Source organism: Lissotriton vulgaris, chromosome 7 (assembly GCF_964263255.1).
Source record: "Lissotriton vulgaris chromosome 7, aLisVul1.2, whole genome shotgun sequence".
NCBI classification, from domain to species: Eukaryota; Metazoa; Chordata; class Amphibia; order Caudata; family Salamandridae; genus Lissotriton; species Lissotriton vulgaris.
The window spans coordinates 1,303,866,857-1,303,882,149 of record NC_141695.1 but is presented as its reverse complement, the minus strand read 5'-3'; the positions used below and the strand labels follow the sequence as shown (position 1 = coordinate 1,303,882,149).

Here is a 15,293-nt window from a genome sequence, read left to right as displayed (position 1 = left end):
TTGACCTAATGGCGCTTGCTATTTGCATATGTTGTGTGGTGAGTTAAGTGCTGACATGAAGTAGACCAAGCAGCTACCGCTGCCTGTAGCCATACTTAAACAGTTATTGCCTCAAGTTTTGGGATATTAGTTTGGGGAATACATTACCGTCACTGAGAGAAAAATAGTAGGCAGGATCTTAGGTATTTAAACATCCTAATTGCATCAAATAAAAGCTCTTGTGATTTCAGTCATGAATTGAGGAAAGAGTAAATCCATTGCATTGAGAAAGTAGAGCTAGAGTTGAGAATAAATCACTAAGTCTCAATGTCATTTTTGATATATTAGTTGTTTTTGTAGAGAGCACTATCATCCGTAAGGGGATCCTGCCAATGTAAATCTGGCTAGTGCATCTATATGAAGAGCCAGATCTTAAGTATTTTGAGGAATTCAAGGATGGAAGAGGCTTCTCTGATGTGTAGGGGCAGGCTGTTCTAGGCTTTGGGAGCAATGTAAAGAGAAAATCCAATGCTTGCTCTTGCTCTACATGTGTGTGGCATGTGTAAGAATAGGAGTCTGCCTGAGTGGTGGTGTCTAGTAGGTTTGGGGGAAGAGATTTGGTTGTTGAGGTAGGCTGAGCCCATGTTGTGTAGGGCTTTGAAAGTGTGTGTTAGGAGTTTGAACTGGACTTGTTTGTATATGGGGAGCCAACGAAGTTCTATGAAGTGTGGTGTGATGTGCATGTGGCATGATTGATTGAATATGTTGAGACTGCTGAGTTATGAATGGTTTGGAGGTGTCTGGTAAATAGTTTTCTGAAACCAGTGTAGAGGGTGTTCCCATGGTCTTGCTTGGGACGAGGGAGTGCATGACAGGCTTTGCAGTTGCTGCCTGGGAGACATTTGAAGACTTTCCTCAGAAACTTCAGGGTGTGGAAATAGGAAGCAGTGATGGCATTGACTTGCACTGTCATGTTGAGTTGGTTGTTGATGACGATCGCAAGGTTCTTGGTGTGGATGTTGGGTTGGGAGTGGCCACCAGAGGGAGTTCCACAGTGTTTTTCCCAAAGATCAGCACTTTTGTCTTATCAGTGTTTAGTCTGAGACTGTTGGTCTTCATCCAGCAGGCATTTTGATTATGCAGGCAGAAAACCAAGTCTGGATATTGTGAGTCTCGTCTAAAAAGGAGAGTCTGAGCTGAGCGGCGTCTTCATAAGAGAGGACATATAAATAGTGGGAGTGGATGATGTTGGTGAGAGGAATCCTGTATTGTTAAACCTGTCAGCTTCAGAGTGGTCTTCCTGCAAACCTTTTGCCTTCACCCATGCTAATGTTGCTGATCTTGTTTCTATTGGCCTTAGTACTCTGTGCACTTTACCACAGCTACCCATAAGTGCCTGTGCTCTCTCTTTTTCACATGGTAGAATTGGCTTGCTCCCAAATTGCATATTTAATTTCATTGTCTGTCCATAGTAAAGTGGAACTATGTTTACCTAGGGCCTGTAAATTAAATGCCACTAGTAAGGCTCCATACTAAAGTAAATAAAAGTGATGAATGGAAAGCTTGACTTAATCTCAGCCACTGGTAATTGCTCAGACAGCATCCCAGTCCATCAATTTATTGCACACCATGGCACCTCAGTTTGGGCCAGCAATATGCAAATCAGTCTGCTCCAATGGGAACAGTTCAGCCTGAACTGCCAAGCCAGGTCCTCCCTGAACTGGATCATAAGCAAACCGGGACTGGTATTTCCCTTGTTATGGGATCATCAGCCGGGTATCATTTTTTTCCAGTGACACAGTGTCCATGGGATTCTCGTCTGGGCATACATGTCCCATTTAGGGCCTACAGAACTTATTGTGCCAGCCACTTAAGTAGCTCTGCAAACATGCCTCAGGTCTGCAATTGCAGCCTGTGTGTGCAGTTTAAATCTTCCCTTTTGACCTTGCAAAAGAAACATTTTTCTAGGGCCAAACCTGCCTTTTTAATACAAACAGAGTCACCCCTTGGGTAGGCCCTGAACAGCACAGAGGGCAGGGTGCACTTTATTTAAAACGTTGCACATGTATTTTTAAGTTGTACATGTCCTGGTAGGGATAAACTCCTATGCAAGATCTGGGGGTCTCTAGTTGGCAATGGTATTCACCTTTGTCCAAATAGGGACCCTTACTTCTAAGTCAGGATAAGGGGATTACACTTCTTAATAACCCCTGGTCAACCCCTTGGTAGCTTGGCACGAGCAGACCAGCTTACCTCAGAGGCAGTGTGTTAAGCATTAGTGAATATACACAGTAATACAGTGAAAACACTACCGATGGACACACCTCAGGTTTTATAAAAATAAGTATTCTTTATATAGACTTAACACAAGACCACAAATGACAAAATTCCACAAAACTACGCTTAAGATTGCTTAAAGATGATAAAAACGTTGCTTAGTTCAAGTTGATGATCAATGCGAGAAAGTTCTCAATAAAGTACCTGGATACGTAACGCAAAGTAAACAAAAGGGTTGCAAAAGGGGAGATGCGTCAGTTCTGTGATCCGGAGGAAATGATGCGTCGTGCCTCAATGCTTGCGCAGAGTAAGGGATGCGTTGTGATCTTTACCGGTGCGGAGGTGATGCGTAGATTCTCGGCATGCGGGCCCGTTGCAGTGTGCAAGATGGCGCCTGGATACAATGCGATGATCCAGTTGCGATGCGAGATGATGGCACCCTTGACACGGCGATGTGATGACGATGAGTAGACGCCCTGGCAGCCTTGCGACGGCTCTGTACTTTGGAGCCGAACAGGCCCTGCGACAAGCTTCTCCGGTGATGAAATGACGACTCTCTCGATGGCGTCGCCCTTCTCCTGTGGTGCAACAGCAGGCAGCTTCGATGAACACACGCTTCCAGGGAGATGCAGCAAAGGCTCGCTTCTCCGGCGATGCAACGATTTCAGCAGCGGCGGAGACACACTTCCTCTCGATGCATCGTGCTTCCAGCCCCCAACGACACGCAAATGTCTGGAGTTGAGAATTCCCAGCAAGGAAATTCAGAGGGGAGCTGGAGGTGAAGTCTTTTGACCCTGAGATTTCAGCAGGATGCAAGCACAGTTCAAGCCCTTAGAGAATATTCTGTAAATGATGAAAGTCCTTAAAAGTTCCTTCTCCTTTCCTTGGCAATAAAACAACCACTGCAGGTAAAACCCAGCAAACAGCACACTGGCAGAGGGGCAGTAAAACTCCTGTAGCTTCCTTGGTTCTTCTCCTTTGCAAAAGGTTTCTTGTTCCAGAAGTGATCTAATTTCTTGGGATCAGGGTCCCAATATTTATACCCCAAAATTCTTGGTTCTCTGAAGGCAGAGAGGTCTCTGCCTAGTCCAAACCAGTTCCTGAGCACTCTGTTTACATGGCTCTCTCCTTCTTTTCACTGTGCAGGGCAGAATTATCAGCCGCCCCACAGGAGGTGGAGCCAGCACAGGGGAGGGAAGGTACAGCTCTGAAACACTTTGTTGACATGATTCCTTCTCTCCTTTCACAGGACAGGGCAAAGACATCAGACAAGCCACAGGAGGTGGTGCCAGCATTGTTGAGGGAAGGCCCAGCCCTATCCAGGTCCCAGGGGCAACTCCTCCCTCCCAATCAGATGCAGATCTCTCTATTTACCACTGGGCTGCCCCAGCCTGTCTCCTGAAATCCCCCAGCCCTGTCACTCACAAACCCAGACAAGGAATACACAACCTAGCAGAGGCAGGCCTGGATAGTTAGGCAAGAAAATACCTACTTTCTAAAAGTGTTATTTTCAAACACAGAATATTAAAACCAACTTTACTAAAAGATGTATTTTATCATTCTAAGTTCAGGCATACTAAATTTGAATTTCTACCATGTTTCCTGAGTCAGTTAGGATTATAAGAATCTAATAATCTAACTGCCCATTATAGCCTATTGAGAACACATAGCCTTCAATAGTGAAAAACAAAAATGGCTGTAATTCACTATTATGACACGCTACACACACCAGAGCATGTCCTACCTTATACTTACAATGCACCCTGCCCTTGGGCCTACCATAGGGGTGACTGATATGAAGCAAAGGGAAGGTTTAGGGACTAACAAGTGGTTGCACTTGGCCAAGTCGATATGGCAGTGCTAGACTGCACACAGGCCTTGCAATGGCAGGCCTGAGACACACTTTACAAGCTGCTTCTGTGGGTGGCACAACCAGTGCTGCAAGCCCACCAGCAGCATTTGATTTACAATCCCTGGGCACACATGGTGCACGGTACTAGGGTCTGATAGGTAAATCAAATAACCTAATCATGGAATCACCAATTACTACATCAATTTAACAAAGGGAGCACTTGCACCGTGGCACTGAATAGCAGTGGCACAGTGCCCAAAGCATAAAATCAGCAAAAAAATATAAAAACAGAGTAGGCAATCCATCAAAATGGAAGGGAGACTCACGCCAATGATGCCAGGTCTAACATCCTAAATTTGTTTTTCATTCCAAAAGAGAACATTGATTTATCTTACTACATTTAATAAGTGATAACTTTTAATTGGGAGCAGGTCGACAGTTCTAGTTTGGTGTGTAAAGGATTGTTATAAACAACCCTCTGTAAATTTGATTTTTAGTCTCAGTTATAATAATACCACTTTTAGAAAGTTGCCTTTTTTTTGCGCCAACCAATTGGTGTCTGCTGCCTGTACCCTGGGTCACAGCACTAGGTGTTGTTGGCAGTTGGCCTTTTTGTATTGCTTTTGGACAGTGAGACAAAGAAAAGGTAGGTGTTGGCAGGATGGGCCACTCTGAGTTGATGAGGGGAAGGATATGTCACCTACTGCACTTGCACATCACAAATGCCCTGCCTTAATACTCTTGCAAAGTGGTTTGACATTAGTCTATTGTGACCCTAGGAAGTCTGGGGCTAGGGCAGTGAGGTGGGACATTCCAAGCACCTCTATGGGGTGGAATCCTCTAGTAGCTTCTCCCACTTTATTGTGGGCATTAGGTATAAATATTAGACCTCAGACTCCAACTCTTCAGTACACATCTGGGCCTGTGGAAGAGTCAGAAGAAAGACTGATGTGCTGCTCTGTTAAATGGGCTTCCATTCTGCTGCCCTGCAGCTAGCCGTCTTGCTGCCTGAGTGAAGGACTGAGCATGCTTCCTGAACCTAGGACCACCAGAGTGACACCAAATGTCAGTTGGCGTGCATCCTGATCAGAAGCCTCAGGGACTGAACAGGCTTACTCCATCTTAAATCCAGTAACAAGACTGTTCCAGCTGCGAGCCCTTCCCTCCTAAGAGGTGCCCCTACAATCCTGGACCATAAGAAGTGAGCCTGAAAGATGCTGTACCAGCCTAAATGTTTTAGAGAGCACAGTCGCAGCACATTTCATCGTCTTCCGAAAACTCTGCATCATAGTCGCTGCATGATGCATCACCTTCTGAAAACCCCTTATTGAAGCTGGTGTGCGATGCAAACCTGATCCCGGACTTAGCTTCGCAGCTTCTCTGGCACTGCCACTGCGTGACACAACCTCGTATTGCAAGCCCCTCAATAATGGCAGCTCCACAGTTTCTTCAGAAACAGGCTTTTCGCTACTTATCCACAATACAGGACTTCACATTGCAAGCCCCTCATCAACGGCCTCCTCACTAGTGATGCAGGGCCTCTATTGTATCCTCACAGCTCCTCGGAACAGATGCTGCATGATGTATTTCCACACGAATACCTCGCATTGCCTCAGCTGCATGACGCACCGATGCGGGACCTCACAATGCTCTTCAACCAGAATTTATAAGGTACTCTTACTCGGCTCACCTAACTGGGTCCCTGTAGCCTGAGCTCACTGCATTGTGGTCAGCCTGAACTTGTGACTTTGTCCTGGTCCTGATAACCACAATTGGCACTTTATGATTTTTGGGGCTATTTTTATTTAAATCTTTAAAACTGCATATCTCTGATTCTACCAGATTGGATTCTGCCGTTTTGGTCTTAACATATTTATTACATTTTACTTTATTTTTCAAAATTGTTGTGGGATTGTTATTGTGTTGTAGTTCACTTTATTACTGTTTATGAGGTGGTGCATAATTACTTTACGCATTGCCTATACATTAAGACCCCAGTTTTTGTCCCAGGCTACCAATGAGTTAAACACAGGTTAATGTAGAGTTCATTTGTGACTTCACCCTGACAAGGGCTGTGGTTGCTGCTTGAGTAGGATTTCTCGTGCAGTACAGTGGTTTTGAGTTATGCTGAAAATCCTACAAAATTAATCCGAGACCAATTGGAGCCTTTTTTAAATTCCCCCTAGTTTTCTGATTGACAGGTTTTTTTTTCTAAATTTAAAGTCCCTACCTATTTCTCCCATACCATGGAAGGGGGAAAAATGCTCAATGTGGACAATCCCATCAGAACTGTACTGCAAAGCGGGGGGGGGCTGCATGTTGGAAAGACGGCCACAAATCTGGACCTTCAGATAGCATTAGGCACCTCTGAGGAGGTTACAAGGATGCAGTCACAACCTGAGGGTTCTGATAAGGAGGACCTTAATTTCGGAGATCCTGATGAGGGTAACTTGATTTGGGAGAAGAGGATGTCCTGCCTAAGCCGGAATTCCCAAAGGAGGGAGACCATCTGTCCACTGAAAGAGAGCCCAGTGTGAGGGCAGGGAGACATATTTTTTCAAGGAACTTGTCCCGAGAGTAGCTGGTGGACAGGAAGTCAGAGAGGGAGTTCAGGCTATCAATGGCCAAGCTTAAAACAGAAGAAAAGAAGGCTGTGACAGATTTGGCAGAAAAGAAGTTTTGTTTGAGCACGAAAGAAGCTTGAATGAACTAGAGCTCAAAGCTAAGCAAACCTCAGAATGGTTTGTGGCATATGAAGTGGCTCTGAGGGAACACAAGATCCTCGAGGAGTATTGGGGTAGCTAGTAGACACATATGCCTACAGTGGGGAGGGACACTCTTCTCACACTATCGGTAGATGCCTGTATAGGTGTACACACATGAAAGCCATAGGTTTCACCAAATTCAAATTGACCCCTGAGAAGTACCGTCAGTGGTTCAGGGACAACCACAAACTTCCTAGCCAGTCTTGGGTGGATTTCTTGGAATATTTTAGCAAGGTTTTAAATGGCTGTGTGAGGGGCAGCAAAGTTCATTGTTATGATTAGCTGTGCATCCTGATTTTTAGGGAGCACATGCTCAATACCTGTTTTAAAAAACTGCACCAGCACCTAGTGGACAGCAATTTGACACATCCTTGGAAACTTGTTGAGGAGCCGGACCTCTGGGTCAGTACCAGTGTGTTCAAAAAGGCATCTTGGGGGACTCCCATAAGGGTGCTCAGGAAAATAAAAGTAAAAGTTCCAACAAGGCCCTCAAAATAGTTCAAAGGAGAAAGGGTCCCATTCCCAATCTGGTTACCAAAAGAAAGGTTTTGTGGACAAAAATACTGTTAAGTTTGACCCTAAATGTGATGATGCCACCAGTATAGGCACATCAAGGTCGATGCTAATCATTCTAATAGGGCACTGGACCTCAGTAATGGCCAGTCCCAGGGGTTGACTAGTGTAGAGCTTGTGGAGCTGGTGATCACAGTCAGTGCAGGGAGGCAGCTGAGGTTACCTTAGTATCCCTGGGTGGCAGACAGATGGTACCTTAAACCCACATGCCTATCAATACTTCCAGGTACGGGAAGTGGGTTACCATCAATGGACAGAGGGTGGAGGCTCTGAGAGACACAAGAGCCAGTATGACTACTGTCAGATGTCGTCTTGTCTCCTCAGAGCAGGTGGTACCCAATATATTTCACAAGGTTGGAGTAGAAGTCAACTGTGAGTACCACTACCCAGTGACAGTGACAGGTTCCCTTCAAGCGGGGAGGAGGGTCTCAGGTTCTCTTAAGGTAGCTGTGAGCCCTGCCATGCCTGTGTATTGTTTGAAGAAGGTGAGTTGGAGCACACTGCCTAGAAGGAAGTATAGCACAGGTCACACCTGGAAATATTGTGGTTGCCTTAGTCCATGGCTGCCCAGGAGGGAAGTCAGAATAGCCTGAAGCCTAAAATAATGGCTCACACAGCTGCAAAGAAGGGAAAGGGCAGGGGCATGGAAAACCAGCCCCTGAAGACCCAGCTTTACCGGTGGATGGGCACCAGAGGAGGTGGCCCTGAAAACCACCTGGGAAGACATTGCCTCCCTGGGAGACCTGCCTAAGCTTGCTGGATGGCAAGTTAAGGGTGGGCTCTCCAGTGATGAATTCTGACAAGGTGCAAAGAAAGTGCTCAAACCTGGAGGAGCTGAGGTGGCAGGCCAAAGCTCAAACAGCTGGTGACACCTCTGGAGATCACCTCTTTTACTGGGTGAACAACCTCCTTCATAATGAGTCTAATGTGCCTGAACATGTCGTGGCATGTGTCCACCAATGCCCAGCACCTTCCTACTGTGTCTTTCGAGATACCCCTGGGGGGCCATCTGGGGAAGGACAAGGCCTTTGCCAGGCTTGTCACCCAGTTCTATTAGCCCTGGATCATAACAGCCTCACATGCTTACTGTATGACTTGTCTCACCTGCCAGACCAATGGGAAGGTGGGCAAACAGCTCAAGGCTCTCCTAAGTCCCATATCTGCTGGTAGTGCCTCTTTGAGAGAGTGGGTATCAATGTTGATGGGCACATGGAGTGAAAGCCTGCCCTGGGCAACAGTTTTACACTGGTTTTGGTGGACCATGCCACATAGTACCAAGAGGCCATTCCTCTGGGGGCCATAACTGCACCTGCAGAGGCTAGGGCCCTGATGGATATTTTGACCTGGGTAGGTTTCCCCAAGGAAGTGGTGACTGAAAGGGGCACCAATTTCATGTCTCCATGAAGTCCATGTGGGAGGAATGAATGTGGGCTAACATTTAAGTTCTCTATACCTTACTACCCTCAGACCAATGGGAATGTTAAGAGGTTCACAAGATCCTCAAGGGCATGATTATGGGAGGACCTGAATGCATGTGGTGGAAGTGGGACATCCTTTTTCTCTGTCCACTCTTCGCATACAGGGAGGTACCACAAAAGGGAGTAAGGTTCAGCCCTTTTGAACTCCTCTATGGTCAGCCTATGAGTTTGGGGAAGGAGGGGTAGGAGCAAGTCTCCATACATCCCACTCAGGATGTGGTTATCTGCATGCTCGCCCTCATAACCAAATGAAGAAGTTCTGGAAAAAAGGCTTTTAGAGAATGTAGAAGCTAGTCAGGAGATAATGAAGACATGCTATGACCAGAACTCCATTATGGATGAGTTTCAGCTTGGTCAAAAGGTGTGGGTGATTGAGCCAGTTGAGCCAAGGGATCTACAAGATCGTTGGAAGGACCCTATGAGGTGATTGAGTAGAAAGGGGAGGCCACCTACAGAGTGGACCAAAAGACCCCCAGAATCCCCTCGCTTTACATTTTCGAGGACAGGCCTAAGCCCCTGAACATGCACTAATTAATCATGCTGGCAGGGCCAAAAGAAAATATGGGATACCAGATTCATATGCAGATGGGCACTTGGGGTAGTGGAACAGAGACATATATTATCCAGGGTACACACCTGTCCCCAAACCAGCCTTTTCATTGATTTATACACAAAGAAAATAGTTAATGTAGGTGTTAATGTTTGGCAACATAGTTTCAGAAACAAGATTCGCTTGCTGTGACTTTTGCATGGTGAACGTTAATGTATAGCATCTAGCCTTGTCAGACAACTACAGTGATGAGTCAACCTTTCTTTCCAGCTTCTACACTACTTGAAGAATGTCCGGGCAAAGAACTCAGCTGGCAAAGAGGTGTTTTTTGATGAAAATGGAGATGCTCCACCAATGATGGATTTTATCAACTGGCAGATGACCTCGAAGGACACTAGCAGGTTTCTGAAAGTGGGAACCTATGAAGCTAATGCACCGAAAGGCCAGAGACTTATTATCAACAGCAGTGCCATTGAATGGGGTAAAGAGTTTTATACGGTAAAAGAACAATGGTTTCTCAAATTTAAAACTCTGGCCCAGAACAACAAAGCATTATAAATTTGTGACCATTAAAATGCAGTTTCTTATGTACCAATCATATTCAGGAGTCAGAAAATTTCTTCTGACTTCAAATTGATACCAATTCAGTATCCATAAGGGTGTGTTGTAGGCATACCTTCCAAATACCCAATCGGTATCTCATGTGTCAATGTTTTCCAACTGAAATCATTGCAAATCATTGATATTTTACCAACACCTCAAGGAAGGTGGTAAAACATTTGTAGAAGGGAAGATGTCCATTTGTAACCCCTTTCCCTTGGGGAATGTTAACAAAAAGTTTGTTGAAGAGGACAACTGAAAACTTAATAAAACAAAAAAAGTGAAGTTTGCTTTTTAAGGAAAACAGACTGACATCTTTAAGAATCACAGTGGTCCACAGACCCCAGCAGACTGCCAGCCTTGTGATTTCCTCCTAGCATAGTGAGTCACAATTTGTGACCTACCTCATTAATATTCATAAGATAGGTTGAGTTGCCACCTAGTATGATTTGGATTTTTATGAATCGGTTTATTAGTACCAAGGTTGGTTCTGTTCTTAAACTTTTATACTGATTGAAAAACTGATTTGTAACCAGTATTTTGTAACCAGATATTCGCACAAATGACACTTTATTCTATATCACAATCGATTTACAGAACTGAAATATTGCAATTTGCTGGTGCATATATGAAAACATTTAATGTTGCTACAGTATATTGTTATTGGTATAATTGCCAAGCTGCTGTGTTTTTGGTAGCACATCTAGAGCAATGCCTCACATTAAAAAATGTGCACTAAAGCAACACAAATCAATAAAGCTGCCAAAAAAGAAATAATTTACTAATTGCAGAACTTGTAGTAATAGCAAGGAATGATAATGCTAACAGGCCTGTTAGTTGACTGCCACCTTGCTATTTTGTTTTAAGGGTCGCCAGGGGTTGCTGATGCGGTCCCTGGTTTGCCCCTTGCAACCCCTATCACTGCATTTACGACTCCTGGCCTCAAAGGGTAGCAAAATCTGTGCCAGAACGCTGAGGAAGCTTGTCCTTATGGACATCGGTAGTGACTCCAATCTCCTTGTTTTCTTTTCAAGTTTTTTTTTAATTAAACTAATTAGTGTAAAAATAGATGGAGTAAAATTAGCTGGCATATGACCCTAACTGGCAGCTGACGTAACTCACACATTTTTAATTTAATGTTATGTGCATGACTGCAGGTGAAAGTGTGTTTATGTGAGAGCGAGTTGGTATGTGTGATTGTTTATGGATGCATAAGCATGTGTGTGAACGTAAAGGTCAAATGGTGTGTGATGTCACTTCCGCTACCCCTGGCCTTTTGGTCAATTGACATTTATGTTTACAACTTTTTTCTTGGGGATCTACTGAGCCCTGACCAATATAAAATTTCCTTTGGAGTTTAAAAGGACACATTGCTACAGTTGTCCCTGGAAATGAATAAACCTGCATTGTGTGCAGAATTGCTTCTTGTAATTGAATGTTGCAACTCATAACGAATTGAACCTATGCATAGAGTGGGCAGACCTATGCTGTTCACTATAGTGTACAGAGAAATATGTGAATCAGAAACACCCGACCGATGGATGAAGAGTGTTACACAAAAGGGGGGTTGAACCCATGCAGTCACGGGGACCTGGGTGCTATGTTGTACATATAGGGGGGGTCCCCGTAAGGATAGTGTATTGTAATGGACATACACTGAAGTGAAATTACCAACAAAACAATTAAACAAGCATAAGTAACAATTTAGGAATTGGTATACGTGATTTATTACCAAAACACAGCGTGATTGCTGGTAACAATTAATGAATCAACTTATGCGAATTGACAAGCCCCAAGAAAAGGAAGGGAGGGTGGTGCTCAGGGAGGTGATAAGGATATAGAATGTTGACACAGTATAAAAAAGGGGATAACATCCAAATTTAGTGACAGTACAAACCAATTACAATGCAAGTGCCAAAATATAAGGCAAAATTCCAAACATAGTCAATAAGTCATATTCGACGGTCACATCTCATTACTTGATGGATCGGGGGTGTGCCGGAATCTCAAGAAAGGAAAAGTCGACGTTTCAACCCCTATTAGTAGGCTAATTAAAGTCCTTAAGCGGGGTCTTCATCAGGACGCAGAACTGTGGTAAAATCGCATTCCAACTTCTTAGGTCCAAAATACAATATAGGCCTTAAGATGCTTTGGAAACTTTTTTTCCATGTAAGCTGATACTACGTGACCAGCAGTATTAACACATGAAGCTAACCCCCTTGTATTATTATCAGTAGCGGCAGCTAACGAACAGGGATAGTAGGGCGGCGGGGGAGGGGGGAGTTTGGGGGAATGGAAAAAAAGGGACTTACCTGGCACGGTATGGCAGCCGCTTCTCCTCCATCCCTGTCCTCGTCCTCTTCCTTCTTCCTGTACAGTCCCGGCCACTGCAGGAAGCACCCGGGCACACAGGCTCCCCAGAGCCGATCACAATGATGCAATGCAGCGTTGTGATTGGTCTGAGTGCTGGGCAAACAGTCATGAGCGCTTCGGGAGTGCAAACCACTCCTCCCCCTGCTATGGCCAGCCCTGCCCAACCACTGACTGCAATAAGAAAGATAAAATTATAATAATGTTACGTTATTTTCATTTTATATTTCTTTTTGAGCAGTGGGGCAACACTCCTCCACCGCTAAGTATTACTGCATTTGTTTCAGAGACCAAACCTCAGGCTTAAATTGGGAAAAATGAATAGAAAAGAAGACAGAATAATGAAATAGTATGAGGAAATCAGTACACCTGCATTCTTATTACCCATTGTGAGTGTGTTATTACCCCTCAGCAAATAAGGCAAATACTGCGAGAGGTGCGATGGTTATCGTTTTCTTAATTTGATGAGTAAGTTAAAATTTTGCAAACTATTTTCGCAACTTAATCTGTTAATAATCCAATTTACTTGCCCATATATGTGGTCTAATATATGTGGGTACATTACCGTCTGCTCCACTTTATAATGGTATTGGAAGCCATTGAGGAATTAAGTGACTACACAGTGGAAGCAGGCTGAAGGCTGAGTCCCTGTACAAGAGAAATGAACACTATTCCAGAAAGATTACTCTTTCATATGAGAAGCAAAATAAGGGTCTGATCTGGACCCACTCTGTCCGTCATGGTGATAGAGGACATTATTCTGCCACCTTACTGGAAAGAAGACTGCCATATTTAGAGCGCAAGGGTGATCTCCATGCCCTCTGAGGAACCGCTATCATGGCTGTTCCAATGAAGGCACTCTCTGAGCTTTCTCCCACAGTCTGTGTGTAATTAGGGCGAGCATTCGAGACCTCTTGTATATACTTTAGTTTATACTTATATGTGTATATTCTTGTGGACTCTGGAAATCAACTCTAGGACTTGTCTGCTTCCACTTAGGGATTTTTTTTTCCGGTCAACTGCTTCTATTTACCTGTCTTGATATTAAACGACCAGTATAGGTCAGTAATATACCAGAATTGCTCTCTGCTTGTTCAACTGCCTCTATTTAACTGTCTTGATGGAAAACGGCTAGTAGAGGTCAGTAAAATACTAGAATTGCTTTCTGCTGAGGGACTTTCTCTTTTTTTATTATTCTGGCAACTGCCTCTATATATCTTTCTTTGTAGAAAACGACCAGCAGAGGTCAGTAAAATACCAGAATGACTTTAGCATTCTCTAGATTCCAGTCCATAGAAATTATCTTCCATGAGCACCTGTAGACAATAATATTTTTTCAAACCTTGTATTTTCAGTGATATGACTACCGAAGGCCCTGATTTTATATTAAAAATAGAGCTTTCGACTATACCATTTCCCATTGAAAGGCAGTATTTCTCTCCATGTGTTCCCATACCTGACATGCCACGCAGTTTGGTGCTTAGTTTCCCTCCATGTTAAAGAACAGTAGATATTTCAGCACCCAGGCTAATGTGCTGCATAGCTAAATACATATAAGGTCCCAAAGGCAAACCCGATTGCATTGCAAACCAGGGTTTTCCTGTGACAAACACAATATAAAAATTCATCATTCGGCCCATCAGAGTAATCATTCGGATAGTAGAGCCAGCAGTGGCCCGCTGTCAGACAGATATATGTCTGCTAGACTAATAGTTGAGTGGATGAACCAAGGATTTGACAGATATGGTAGTTCACCATGTTTTTGTGATGGAGTTCTGTGTCTGCAAAACTTAAATTGGGCCCTAAATGTGTGAAATTAAAAACACCTGATTCTAGCTAGTAATTTTCAGCAAAACTTGAAGTTTAAAACCTGTCGGTATTTCCATCATATAAGAAACCCTGGACATGTAAAAAATAAGAAAACTGCCATAAAGTTTTTCTTTCTTCTAATGGTGTTTTTTTCAGGAAAGCACTGTTTCTGAAAGCTAAATAGCCAGTGCTTCTTTCATTGTTTGAACATGTAGTTCTACTCTGTGAACTCCCTTTCACACTGTCTGCTGGCTCTGGCAGTAGGAATTGTAGTATAACAATGGTATTAAGGTAATACCACAGAGTTGTAACTTCATTTTCTTAATATTTGTAATCATGAAAGAGACATATCTTTAGATAAAAACGTTCCTAAGTGAACCAATGTTAGAGCATCATTCAAGAAAGCTACTCAAGGAATAATATTTTGTTAATTATTTTTAGATAGTGAATTCACAAGATTTTTCTCCTTATTCAAGACGAATACCCCTATTTCACTGTAGGAGAGACCTTACAAGATAGCAATATTTAGTATAATAAGCACGCATTATCACAAGTCAATACAGCTGGCTATAAGTGAAAGTGTTACTTGATTGATGGCTTGTTTGTTTATGTGGTTGTTGATGGAGCAGTTCGCCAAGCTCTTGAGGAGACCTGGATTGCTCTGAGTGCTGGTAATAATCACACACAGAGACAAAGGAAGAATGAACGACAGGTAAAAAAATCATAAAGGAATATAAAGGAGAAGGCGGAAGAATATGTAAGGACAAGACAGAAAAGTGTAAGAAATGCTCTATTGGAAAGAGTTTTAGATGCACATCCTCCTAAGGAGTATGTATTCTCCTGCTCACTCACCCAGTCCTTGCTTACAACATTTAACAGTGCTTAGAGATAGACTGTGTGAATTGTCCTGTTCAAGTGTCATCTTTCTTTTCATCAAGTCATTAAAATAGGAACAATCTAATTGACGTGATGGTAAAATGTAAGCAATTTAAGATGGTAGAAAGATTAAGGACTAAAAAGGGTAATGTAATGTAGTGTTA

At 43.5% G+C, this 15,293-nt stretch overlaps 1 protein-coding gene across 1 annotated transcript in view; it reads left to right on the top strand.

Moving 5' to 3' along the window:
* The first annotated feature begins 9,852 nt into the window (after nt 1-9,852).
* The window catches only part of LOC147703548 (vomeronasal type-2 receptor 26-like), a 30,937-nt gene continuing 25,496 nt past the window's right edge, over nt 9,853-15,293 (top strand). The window contains exon 1 of the mRNA XM_086929512.1: nt 9,853-9,972. Within this exon, the coding sequence (XP_086785638.1) occupies nt 9,853-9,972 (120 nt within the window). The remainder of the gene's footprint in view (nt 9,973-15,293) is intronic.